Genomic DNA, 13,609 nt, shown 5'->3' with positions numbered 1-13,609 from the left:
CTGGCAGCCACTAGAACCAGGATGGCCTGTCTGCCCCAAGTGGATGTCATTACAGCCAGACTCTGGCCCAGCCAGCAGGCCTGGCCAGGCTGTCCTGGAGATGAAGCTGGGGTCTCTCTGGTCCTTCCTTCTGGGGCAAGCAGGCAGGTGTACTTGAGGCAAAAGAAGCCCTTTATGAGATGGGCCCTACCTACTTCATTTCCCCCCTGTACTGTGACCTGGGCACCCAAGTCTCATCTTGGCCTTGTTTTGTTCTCTGAATGTGTGTTTGCCTTGGGATTCTTATGGGGCAAACCAGCTCACTGAGGGTGGGATTTCAGGAGCCCCTCAGTAACGTCATCTTAACAGCACCCTCTGGACCCTCATTGACAGTTGATCCCACGTAGATTTCTTCATATGTTTCTTTCTGATGTTCTGAGGGCATATATTCCTTTCATCGTTAAAATGAGATCAGTCTCCTTGTAAGCTATCATTTTAAGTCAACAATTATATACTGAGACATATAATTCTCTCACTATAGTAAGAAAGCAACATTTACTTCAATTATACCACATAGAGATGAACTAACCCCAGTCTGTCATTCCATGGTCCGAGGTGAAGATAAATGCAGTTTTCCCATCATTTCCATAAAACTGTTGAAATACAGACACCATTTCTTTTACTCCATCGTCAACTGTTTTAATATTGTCTTTATATTCCCTGTTTACAGAGAAATTGAACAAATAAATTACATTAGTTTATAGAAATCAAATGTATTCAACATGAACTCATTACATTTAATTGCTTTTATGTTACACCTTTAATGTTTAAAAATCAGAGCTCTTTAGGACAGATTTTTGTATCTTTGATAGCTTAGCTAAAAGAAGCTACAGATCAGAGAATACATTTTAATGAATATTTTAAGTGCCAAATTCAATAATGATGACTTTCAAGTACACATCTTTCACAACACAAAGTCCAGTGACTTTGACATACTAATGGGTAAATAGTACAGTGTCAAGTACAGGCTATTTATATTACCTATGTTGTTAGGGCTATAAAATGCAGTCAGAGTTCTTAGCAGACTGTATTTCAACCTTGCACACAGTTAAGCAAGGTTGACTGAGGATGCATTCATTCCATCCATGGAAACGGTGCAGCGCATGCAAGAAGAGCGACAGGGAGCACTCACGACTAGCACTGGCAGCCACGCCAAGGAGCGTTACGGTGAGGCTGCCGAACCAAACTCAGGACCGAGATCAAATGTATGACATGGACTCTTCCTCTCACTTATGGTTTGAAAAGTAAGGAAAAAATGTTTGCTGCTGGAGACAGAGTGCTACTGGAATGTAATATGCAAAAACTCATGTGCTAGACTAAAAATAATTATACAGAACATGCCAGTAAGAAGTAACTACATTACTGTAAATGACATAAAGGTTAACATCAACAGATGCTTTTTACTTCATGGTTTACTTTCTACCTTGATAAACGAAGCATACTGAATCTATGTACAGATCAAATTTCACTTATATTAATGTGCAGCTCCAGTTTGTGTGATTTTAACAACTATTTCCTGCTCTAGCTCATATAATTAAGAATATACTCTATAGAACACTAGTTATAAAATAACCATTGTTTTTGCAATTACAAAAACAACCCATAAATATCTTTAAAATTTCAAAAAGAAAAGCTGTTTCTCTAAAAAAAAAAAAAAGTTAAAGGCAATATGAAAATTACCTCGAGGATGGTCGATGAGCATGTCCATTTGTATCTATTCCTAATAAATGTAAGAAAAAAACTATTTTCTCTTCGTTGATTTTAGAAAACAAAGGCTGGTTGGCTGGGGCAGCACGAAAGAACTCCTAGATGGAACAAACAGTTAAAATCATTAGTTCACTCATTTTGTTAGATATTAACATCGATGAACATGTTTTATTAAGGTCGTACATATATATGAAATTAAATGACCTCATGTGGCTTAAATTTATTCTCAGGACCTACTGAGCACCACACCCTCCGTTTCAGTTCAGACCCAGTGCTCTAGGACGTGAGCTAGCTTCTGTTTAAAACTGCAGGAAGAAGGTCATAAGCATACACCACGGTTCCCTCCAGATCTAACCCACTAAGACGCAGTAGACAGGATATGTTAGTAAAAACCAAAAATAAAATAATAAGAGGGTGACAGCTTAACAATGTTTTATCAATCTTAGATGCATTTCTGTTCACTATCCAGCCTCAATGCGCAAAATCAAAAACCTCACTGCCATCAAGTCGATTCCAGCTCATGGCCACCCTACAGAACAGAGGGGAGCCACCCCTGTGGGTCTCGGAGCAGACCGCCTCGTCTCTCTCCCACTGTACCAGCAGACTCCTTCTGCAACACCAGCAGGTTAAAATACTGAAACAATAATAGTAAAAAATCTAAACATGAATATCCAGCTAGCCACAGAGTGTATCATCCCCCAGCTCAACCAGAAAGAATCATACCCAGAATATGGGAATTCATGAGATTGGGGGCTATGTATGTCAAATTAGAAACCCAAAGTCTTTAACCAGATGTGACTTAGTATACTAAATTATGATTTAAAACTGTCCTAACACTCACTCTCCCAGTCAGATCCATACTCCCTAGTATTATAATAATGTTTAAAATAGGTCAAATGATAGGCTGTTTACATTTTAACAGCCTATAGTTAATTCCTATTTACATATAAATTTCTAAAAAGAAGCAATGATTAACAAAAAATGTTGCTTATGTTTTCCCGGTCGATGAAATTATGAGATTAAAAGAAAATTTTGAAGGGAAATACCTGATAGTCAAAATAGAATTTATCAAAAATGTATTGAGCACTTAATTCATACAAAGTGAAGCCAAAAAAAACTACAGACATACTGAGGGGTACACTTAACAACTAACAAAAAAGACTGTAACAGAGAAGTCACAATATGAGTCCACGGTGCTCCACTGGTAAAAGGCACGAAGGGTAAACCAAGGCAAGTTTCTCTCCAGGACTCTTCAAAAAGTTCATGGAAATGTGTATGTACTATGAAAGGGGATAAAATAGCAATGTTGGGATTTCAAATTGTGATTGCACACACACAAAAATGTACTAATTTGTTACAATGTATCAGAACAAGGCCTGGTTTGCGACACCACAAACAATCAGGCATCTGCTTGAAAGGCGCTCAGATGAATTCTGCTCAGGTGGAAGCAACAGGCATCAAACTGAAGGTGAAGCTTGGTGGGGGGGAGGGGGAGAATGGGAGATCACTGATGCTCAGGGAGTTCACGGGGACAAGGCCCCAAAGCGATCAGCAGTTTACAGACGGATAGTGAAGTTGGGGTTGGAAACGAAGCCCACAGCCGCAAACCGTCCACATCAGTTTGCCAGTGAACTCAAAATGCTGAGTGGCTGGTTTTGCTTTGAGCTGCTAATCTCAAGGTCAACAGTTGCTTCCCAAGAGGACGATGTCTGCTCCCATACAGATATAGCGCCTCAGAGACCCAAAGGGGCAGTTCTAGTCTGCCGTGTAGCGTCATGAGCCAGAATCGACCTGATGACAGGCAGTAGGTGTGTTAGATCTGTGGAAGGGTAGGATTTTAGGATTTACAGTGGGAGCCCTAAACCCACTGAGTCTCCACGTAGATTCAGCTTCCAGAGAGTTCTTTTGGAACACGGATGAGCAATGTCAAAGGCTCTCAGGCCGTCTTTGCTACCACTGCCCTAGGCTGCCCCGGGAGGGACAGCCCCCCTTTTGGGGACTTTCCTAAGTGTGCCATTCATGGAAACTGGGATTCTGTGGCCACATGGAGTCTGGGGGAGCAGTGGTTACGCACTGGGCTGCTAACCTCAAGTTCAGCAATTCAAAATGGGATTTTTCCTTCATAACAAGTTAGTCTTGGAAACTCACAGGGGCAGTGAGTTTGTGAGAACTGTCAGAACTGACTCGATATCAGTGGGTTTGTGAGTGCCACATGGTCATAAGCTACACATTGACCAAGGTGGTTTGAGGGCTCAGGACGAACCTTGTCGCTTTTCCACTCAATAGTGTTTATGTGTCCCAACCACGGCCCCTTCCTCTCGTCTGCAGTCCTGCTCGTAACTGTGATCAGGACATCGACTGCCAGTCATGATTCTGTGAGCACCCTTTGCGTCCCATGCCCTCCGTCAGTCAGGAGCCACAGTACCATGAATCCTCAGGCACTGCTATGACCTGACGCTGATGGTCTTATTTTTGTACTGTTTAAGACTTAATAGTAAACCAGGTCTCTATCAATTTCCCTCAAACAAAATTATGCATCTGAAGAGGACCAACGGTTAATATCAGAAGCAATAGCCAACACCAGAGACATTACAATTGGTTTGGCTTTAAAAATGGACTAAACGAAACAAAATTTAAGCTGAGCAAACTTTCTGCCCAAAATTGTTGCACCCAGATGAGCTGTTGACAAGACTCGAGCCTTCAATGGGCATTTTAAACAAGTGAGCTCATGCTCCTCAAACATTCTTGGAAGAATTGATGACAGGAGACGAAAGATGACTGTACCAATACTTTCCTGAAGGAGAAAAAACCTTCACAGCAATGGCTTGGCTTTGATGTGGTCCCATCAAAGTGAAAGTGGACCGATCACGGCAAAGTCATGGCAGAGGCTCTGGGGATGCTCCCGGCGTTTGCATGCAGGCTCTCTGGAGGGAAACGCAGGCGAACACCTGCTTGTTCTGAGAGTGTTTTGAGAAAGCTAGCCAACACTTTCACAGAAAAATGCCTGGGAAAGATACACCAGCCCTTCATCATGCCAACGCCCCTCCTCAGCCCTCTCACGAAACTGGGCAATTTTGCAAGAGTTCCCATGGGAAATCATTAGGTTTCCACCTAACCATCCCAACTTGGCTCCTTCTGCCTTTATTTTGCTTCGACTATTAAACAATCTTTAAAGGGCACCCATTTCTCTCCAGTTAATGGCGTAAGAAAAGATCGCAATGGCACAGTGTAACTTCCGGGACCCTCCGTCCTTTATGACTGAACTAAACAGCTTAGCGGCACTAGAGTTGAGCAATAATGTCTATAATTTTTACCATTCAATTCCATTTTCCACAAACGCTCTGAAGTCTCCTCCTACATGGAATGAATTGGGTGTTCTAACCGGTAGATGAAGAACAATGGATTAGTGAGTCATAAGTAAGGTAATCACACCACGTTTTCCAGAATATAAATTCTACTGCTTCCCCAATGAAATTGTGATAACTGTCACTATCAGATAATTCAAGTCTCTACTGCTTAACTGAACCCTCAGATGTTCTCAAATGACGACCTTGCTAACTATACATCATCTCAATCATTTCTACCTGTAACGCTGTCATTTTTATTTGCTTATCTAGTCTTTTCTTTACAGTAAAAATTGTTTTAACAACACCATCTGCATTGTTACTGGGGCTGCATTTCATTTGCGCATTACTTGTCAGAAGGCTTTCCTACATCTCAAATGGGTGCAGGACTGCACGAGGCAGGTTCTATGTGTCCATTAAGACTCTAGAAGGTCTCCCCACAGTGAGGGAACAAAAGAGCCAAGGTAGGGTTCCTTCCGTGTTAGCAACTGGGCTTTCAAGTGTTATTTCTGTAAGCGGCCATTACAGAATGCGTACTGTTTAGATAGACTCAATATTTTTAAATAGCCTGCAGCAATACAGAATGTTCAAGTTGATGGGCGCAGAGAAGAAAAAAAGCAAAAACAGCTGAGATACAGTTACTGGCGAATCAGTTTCTGATGCTTTAGATATAAAAGTAACTTGTGTGGGGGCTGTGGGGCACCAGGGCGCTCACCTTCACATGATCAAAAACCCAGGTGTCCAGTTTCCTAGCGTCCTGGGCACCAAAATCCTCTCTTTCAGCAGCGTAACTATGTGTATAAACATGGTCTCCACTTGCACCTGCAAATTAGTTTAAGAAAAGAATTTTCACAACAAAACATTTTAACTCTCATAAAATGATAGTTCTTCAGAGATTTTTGTGAGTAGCCAGAATGTTCCACAAGCACGCCCAGACACGCCCTTAGTGCCCACTGCAAGCCAGGGCCCCTGCTGTGCAGGTCAGTGGGTGCTGTCGCCTTTTGTCTCCCTGCTAAAATGCTCTTTCTTACAGATCAGTTCCTTAACTAGGCCAAGTCACACTGCTGGGAAGTGACACTGATGTCAGGAGATGTCACTCAACAGGAGCGCGCTGCCTGGATTAAGCGCCAACACTCCAGTGGGCAGCTTTACGCTGTCTTACAAGGCTATCACCAGTCTCCCTCACGGGATGAACTACTCAAAGATTCTAGTCTGTAAAGTAAATGGAGCTATTCATTCATAGAATCTCCAAAGCCATGAAAAAAATCCCTCAAATATATCACTTCTCTTATCCTTTGAATAAACCTACCTTAAAATTTTTTTTCTTAATATAGGGGAATAAGGAGCCATGGTAGTACAGTGGTTAAACTGCTCAGCTGCTAACCTGAAGGTTGGCAGTTCACACCCACCAGCTGCTCAGTAGAAGGACAAATGGAGCAGTTCACTGTGGTGAGGATTACAGTCCAGAAGCTCTCGTGGGCAGGTCTACTCTGTCCTGTGGGGTTACTATGCATCAGAACCAACTTCTAAACCAATAGTCAAGACGTCCGAACCATAAAAGTGTCTCTGTGCCTGTGAACCTGTGGAATCTACATGATCACTTATCAGCTTCCAAAGTACCGCCGTTGAACAGACACAGGACAGGCATTTCTGTCACAAGTGAGAAATTGCAAGGGAAGAGGGAATCACGGGCACCAAGTCGGAGAAAGCGCCAGCAGAGTATTCACATTCGCTCTCAAGGCTGGAGAATAACCCGTCCTCGTCTCTGAACCCATCTAGGCCAGCATTTTCCAAAGTAGGTGAGACCACCGCCCCGGGGGCAAGGAATGATCCTAGGGGGGTGGGCCTGTGAACGCAGGTACTATATCCTAGACTATGGACGGCAGTACCGAGGTGATCAATAGCCAAGGAAGGGCTGGGTAATTTTTTCAAAAGGGGACAGTAGGTCAAGTAGGTTTAGGAACCTAGATTCTAGGTAACAGGCCTGCCCTCCAGACCCCTGGTATTGGCCATGCGCTCTAGATTCCAAACAGAGACCCTTAGCTCTGCACATTGTCCCCACCTTCCAGTCTCACTAGGATGGCCACTCAGCTTTGGGGGTGCTCCATCCTTCTAGTCTGTGAATGAGCACCCCACCCAGCCCCATCTGTCCCTATTCTTCCCTCCCTTGGTCTTGGCAGCCCCACACCCTCAGGCTCCAGTCGGTCCCTCTGGCATTTGTAAACATCGCACCACAGCTCAGAAGCAGAAGCCAAGTTGGTGAAGATCTGACTCTTTGAACTGAAGCGGCCCTTTGACATCCAGGCAGCTATGCGTAGGCAGCTGTACTTCCTGTCCTCTTCATCTCTGCAGCGTCTGCTTCCTTTGTCCCTTGGACTCTTAGCACCGCAGACCTCTTGAGTGAGCCTGTCTCTGCAGCGTCTGCTTCCTTTGTCCCTTGGACTCTTAGCACCGCAGACCTCTTGAGTGAGCCTGTCTCTGCAGCATCTGCTTCCTTTGTCCCTTGGCCTCTTAGCACCCCAGACCTCTTGAGTGAGCCTGTCTCTGCAGTGCTTAGTCAAACGCTACCAAGCTCTTCAGCTCTGCTCAAGAGTCGGCAGGCACCGGATTCTAGTAAGGCTCCGCCCCTTAGGTCCTCAGTTCTCTCACTCCATGGTAGGTAAGCCTTGCTCCCACAACAAGTGCCCAGGGACACCACACTCCAGTCCAAAGGTACACAGTTCTTTCCATCCAGGGGGTGGCTCTTGAACCATCTCCACCAGCCTCTTGGTTCTGCTGCTGTTGTGTCTCTGCTGCTGCTTCTCATCCGCTACACCATCTCTGGTGTTACAACTCTCTTCAATTCCTTCTGAGCTCTCATTAGAAGTAGCTTTGACAGTGGCAATTCCATAAACAGTCTTTTCAAGGCAATCTATGCTTTTACTATTAGGTACCTCGAAAAAATTCCAACCTCCATCAATTACCCTGTTCTACGCTTTAGGTATCTTCTAGAGCAGCGCCCTGCTCCCAGTGCTAAATTCCCTTTTAGTTACTAGTGCTGGCTGCTAGAACAGACACAGCACAAATAGATGGCTGCAAAAAAATAGACATTTGTTTTCTAACAGGGTAGGAGGCTAGAGAGGAGTGGTGACACTATGAGTGGGATAAGTAGGTTTATTGTGTCAACCTGGCCAATGAACACAGGCCAGATTAATTGAAGGGCAGAGAGTTATAAATGGCTTGGCAAGCCTTGCCTTTCTTGTCTCTTGCTCTTTGATGATCGGACCAGGATGCGGCTCCCTTAGCTTGTTCTCTGCCTCATTTTTCAAAGGACACCTAACCCGCAGAGAGTGTCGCTGTAGTTTGAGGTTCCTTCAAGACCTGCTTCTCCACACTACTGAATATGCATCGCTTGTGCTGGGGACTGTCGGACCCTGTCATCTGGCTGACTGTTGGTGACCTGCCTAGCTGTTTGCTGCCTGGGGTTGGATAGCCTGCATTGCTCTACAGAGGACTCAGCTGTCTGCTTCCTTGACTTGCATCCAGTGGCCCTCGAGACTTGAAGGACTGCCGTTGTATTAGCTGTCTCACAGAAGTGAGTTGTACTGAGTCATTTGTACTGCTCAATAGATGAATTAAATGCCCATTTCTTATGTTATATATCTATCTATATTAATATATGTAAAGCACAAGTGTCCTGGTTTTTTTTCTCTAGAGAACCCTGTCTAACATAATGAGTTATGCGTTGGGCTGCAACCACAAGGTCAGCAGTTTGGAACCACGAAGAAATATGAGCCATTCACTCTTGTGAAGAGTTATAATCTCAGAAACCCACAGGGGCAGTTTTAGTCTGTCCTCTTAATAGGAGTAAGTCTGGTTTCTTGAGTTTCAGGGGCTAGAAGTCGGAATTCAGGGCACCAGTTCTAAAGGAAGGCTTTCTCTCTCCACTGGGGCTGGGAGAAGGTGTCTGTCACCTTCGGCAGCTGTGCACTGAACATCCCTTCAAAATCCCCATATGTCTTAGCATAAATCTCCCCCTTGGAACTAGGAGATTCTCAGCACAGGGACCTAGGTCCAAAAGACATATTCCAGTCCTGGCTTTTCTTTCTTGGTGGTAGTCAGGTCCCTGTCACTTTCTTTTATCTCTTTTAAAAGGTCATGCAGGCCACACCCCAGGGAAATTCTTCTAACATCTAATCAGGGGTATGACCCGAGTAATGTTCCACCCTAATCTCCTTTCAACTGGCTAGCTGATCACTTGTGATCACATCACGGAAGATGGCTACAACATTATATCACTGCCAGAGAACATCATTGCAACACTGCCAAACGACTCTGAGGCCTGGCCCAGCCAGGTTGGCTTCTATTTTGAAGGCACACAATTCAAGCCATGACATCTGCTAACTTCTTAAAGTCACCATGTAAATGCTGGATATGCACTATCTAATTTAATCCATAAAAAACCTCTTTAAGATAGAAATCATTATTATCATCACATTTTACCAAAAGGAAAGCCAGAGCTCAGACAGGTTTTCAAGATTATAGAGCTAATGAGGCAGACAGTGTTTCATTGAATCAATGATACTGCCAACTGTATGATGTCCCATTTTTCAATAACAATTGAAGGGGGAAAAACACTGCCAATTAAACTAAACTGACATTTCTATCCACCTTACATTGAACATTACTATTTCTGAGATGTTGGAAAGTGAACATAAGGGTCTCAAAAGCAATAAACTAGCTAATATATTAAAAATGAACAAGGTAAAAATACAATAAATACTCTTACCTTTGGCAAACATAGGCAAGATATCTGGGCTTCCCCAGCTCCACGTGTACTTGCTTTCGTTGAAAAGAGAATCGAATTCTACAGGATTTTCCTTCCATCCTTCAGGTAATTGAGGGGGGTAAGCACATATAACACCAATGATTTGTACACAGTGAAATAAGGCCCCAGAGAAATATTCTTCAAATAATATTTTTTAAAAATCAATCTCAGAATAAATCTAAGACAAGAAACAAATTTAATGTTATGTGTATCATAACACACATACACAACATAAAACAAAACATTCAGAGATCATTTATTTCTCACTGAAATGCAGAGTCACTTTGAAAGCTTTAGGATGATTGGCAACATGATGGGTGGTTGGGTTAAGCCAATCATAATTTTCAATAGCATAAGATGATAAAGCACTAAAGATGATAAAGCACTAAAGCTTAATTCCGAAATTAATACTAGTGTATTCATATGCGTAAGCATGCTAAAATTCTTACCCAAAGTATTTCAGAGCACACTTTTAACTTAGTGACACAATTCAGCACTGACTTTTCTACTTAACAGGTCTGTTGAGGTAAACAGTACCTTTGGCAACCGCACTGACATCTTCGTAAAACCCAGCAATCAGGGCTACGTGCCCTGGCCTGGACTCCGTGGGCACACGTGTATGCGAGACCCCCCAGCTGCCTTCATGCATCATGACATTCCTAGTGGACATGAAGATGGATGGTTAACACAGACCATGATCAAATACTCTCACAGGGCTTCAGAACAATCAGATCACTACAGGAATCAAACTTTAAGTCAAAATGTAAGCCAATTTAGAATCTTCTGAATCCCGTCTGAGCCTACTCCCCGCTTTCTCACTTGCTCAGTGTGGGGAGCCCAGGGGAAACCAATCAAGACCCTGCCAATCACCACAAAGAATCGAGGCAAGAGACATTGTTGCTGTTTAAGCCACAAAGTATTGAGACGGTTTATTACATAGAAGTAACAGAAACACTCAATGTCATTACAGACACATATTTATTGGACATGATGAGAGTATGGTGGTCATGTAGAAGAAATGCTCTTGTTCTTGGAATATGCGTGCTAAAGAGTTCCGGGTAAAAGTGCCGTGACGCCTTGATTTCAAACTCTTTAATGAAAAGTCACTGAGGGCTCTCTCTGCTCGGACCTGACTCCTGAAGTCATGACTGAGAGGCTCAGCCATGTCTGTTTCAACTCATGGTGACCCTCTCCACAGAGAACTGCCTCCGAGGATTTCCACGGTTGCCAATCTTTACCAAAGCAGACTGCCACACCTCCCTCCAGAGACTGGCTGGCATGCAGGAGATGGACAGTGAATAAGGAGACTGGGGAAGAGTTGATGCCTTTGAATCATGGGCTTGGTGAGGAACGCTCAATAAATCATGGACTGCCAGAGCGCCTTAGAACTGAGGAGGATGGGGTCTTACCTCATACTTTGGGCATGTAATCAGCAGAGACCAGTACCTGGAGCAGGTAATGGTAAGATTTTGCTCTTTATGTTGATAAAACATCTTAGGAATCAGGGAGGGGGTTAAAGTCACAAGGGAGAAACAGAAAGCTGGTCTACGGAGAGATTGTATTTGGAGGCCCTTCCTCGCGCAGAGGCACAGAGTTAACTGCTTGCTTGGTCGACTACAACCCGGACTTAATGGTGGTCACACTAAGTAATATTAAAATGCCAGAGCCACTTTGGCATAATGTAGACACAAAAGCCCAAGGAATGCTTTTGTGAATGTATTATATGTGATGCAGTACACAATTCCATATCTCTGTCCCCTAAGAGAGACTAGAAGATGTTCCCTCTTTAAGGTGTTAAGAAATCTACTGCAGATGGAAGTGCCTTCACCTCTCACACAGCATGTAATAGTTATTTTGTATAGATCAGAGATAGGTGCTGCTGGACATAAGAATGGCCTCCCCAGACCTAGACCTGTCTTCTAGGATTCTGGGTCAGCAGTGGCACAACCACCAGTAGGAACAAGGCTGTCTCAGTAGACGGCATGATGACCATGACGGTGGCCAGAGCATAAATCAGGGAATCGTAATGGCTTGTACATTGGAAATCTTTAGCAGAAACAAATTGCTCCTGAACCCTAGGGCTAAAGCAGATGTATACCATAGTTCATTATAGTTTTCTTTAATCTGTACAACAGAAATAAATATAAAGCTCTCTCTTTCTGTCTCAAAATAAATAAATAAAAAGCAATTGAGAGAGAGTGTGTGTGGGTACATGCAAAGAATGTCTGAAGAAAAACGCTAACAACTGGTACAAAGAGGTTAAATTAAACAAACTCCACTTCTGTATAATTGGAAATTATCAAAATTTTAAAAAACTGTGAAGTGTGGATTCAGCTACCAGAAATTATACTTGAAAATTTCAGATTACATCCGGCAAAATATTTATTAAAATGTATCAACGTTCTTTCAGTTGCAATCCGAGTGATTCTCGATGTTTTGGACAGAAAGTAACTACAAGTGAAAGACCAGTGGGACACAGACATAAAGTAGTGGGTGCGTTACTGACATTTTTAAAAATCAACGCTTGACATCATACATCTTTATAAAAATATGTTCATATATTGGTTTAGAGCCTCTTAATATTGACTAACTTTGGAATAAAACCAATTTTAATAAAATATATAGAAGCTGCTATTAGGACTACCTAGAGCCCAGTTTTAAAAGAAAAGCATTTTTTTAGCTTCTTGGGTTAAATCATGAACATGGAACTTAAAAGGAGAGAAGGCTATAAGGAAATTTATATGCCCCTTGTGTTAAAAGCATTTCAATCAGTTTATTTTATACTCAAGGAGAAAGATGAGGCTTTATACTCTCATAAAGATTTACATTCTCACCAGAGCAAGTACACTGATACAGGTAAGAACTGGAAACACAGGGAATCCAGGACAGTTAAACCCTCAGGACCAATAATGAGAGTAGCAGGAGAAGGGGAAAGGGAAGGTGGGGGCGAGAAAAAGGGAACCCCCTCCCAGGGGGAGGAACAACAGAAAAGTGCATGCAGGGAGACCGCGGTCAGTGGAAGACATGAATAAAACAATTTATGAATTATCAAGGGCTCATGAGAGAGGGAAGAAAATAAATGAGAAGCTAATACCAAGGGCTCCAGTAGAAAGAAAATGTTTTGAAAATGATGATGGCAACATATGTACAAATATGCTTGATACAACGGATATATGTATGGATTGTGATATGAGCTATAAGAGCTCCCAATAAATGATTTTTTTAAAAAGGATTTACAGTCAGAAACCCACAAGAGCAGTACTACCCTTTCCTAAATGTCGCGGTGAGGCAATCCATTCTACGGCAGTGAGTTTTGGGTTGTTGTTATTGAGTTCGTAATTTTTTTTTTAAGAGGATAAAACCTTTCAAAAGGCGGGTTTAGGACAAACAGGTATCTCTGAAAGGTAAGCATACGATGGCCCACAGAAGAGAGCACGTTAACGATCTGACCCTCAGTGCCTCTGCTCCCCGACGACCACAGGCCCCGTGCCTCCTTCAGGAAGGCCCATCAGAATAGCGCACCGAGCACCCAGCGCATTTGGTGCTTTCTTCCCAACAGTACTTTCTATCTTTTTACAATGAACTACATTTCTCTACTTTCTATAGCCACCCTCAAGCATTTCACCCCAATATTTCCTGTACTGGTGGAACTTTCTGTTATGAAATTATGAATACTTAACTTTGGCTTGATTTATATTCCTATTTTTGTTGC

The 13,609-nt window shown here is 42.9% G+C and overlaps 1 protein-coding gene across 4 annotated transcripts in view; it reads right to left on the bottom strand.

Moving 5' to 3' along the window:
- The window catches only part of LOC142427300 (GPI ethanolamine phosphate transferase 1), a 97,999-nt gene that overhangs the window by 80,260 nt on the left and 4,130 nt on the right, over positions 1-13,609 (bottom strand). For all 4 annotated transcript variants that reach the window (XM_075532535.1, XM_075532534.1, XM_075532537.1 and 1 more), the window contains exons 3-7: positions 10,435-10,556; positions 9,859-9,957; positions 5,806-5,912; positions 1,720-1,844; positions 569-699 (exon numbers count right to left, since the gene is read on the bottom strand). In XM_075532535.1, coding sequence (XP_075388650.1) covers positions 569-699; positions 1,720-1,844; positions 5,806-5,912; positions 9,859-9,957; positions 10,435-10,556 — 584 coding nt within the window. The remainder of the gene's footprint in view (positions 1-568; positions 700-1,719; positions 1,845-5,805; positions 5,913-9,858; positions 9,958-10,434; positions 10,557-13,609) is intronic.

The sequence above is a fragment of the Tenrec ecaudatus genome, chromosome 15, assembly GCF_050624435.1.
Source record: "Tenrec ecaudatus isolate mTenEca1 chromosome 15, mTenEca1.hap1, whole genome shotgun sequence".
Lineage (NCBI taxonomy): Eukaryota > Metazoa > Chordata > Mammalia > Afrosoricida > Tenrecidae > Tenrec > Tenrec ecaudatus.
This window is presented reverse-complemented; position numbering and strand designations above follow the sequence as displayed.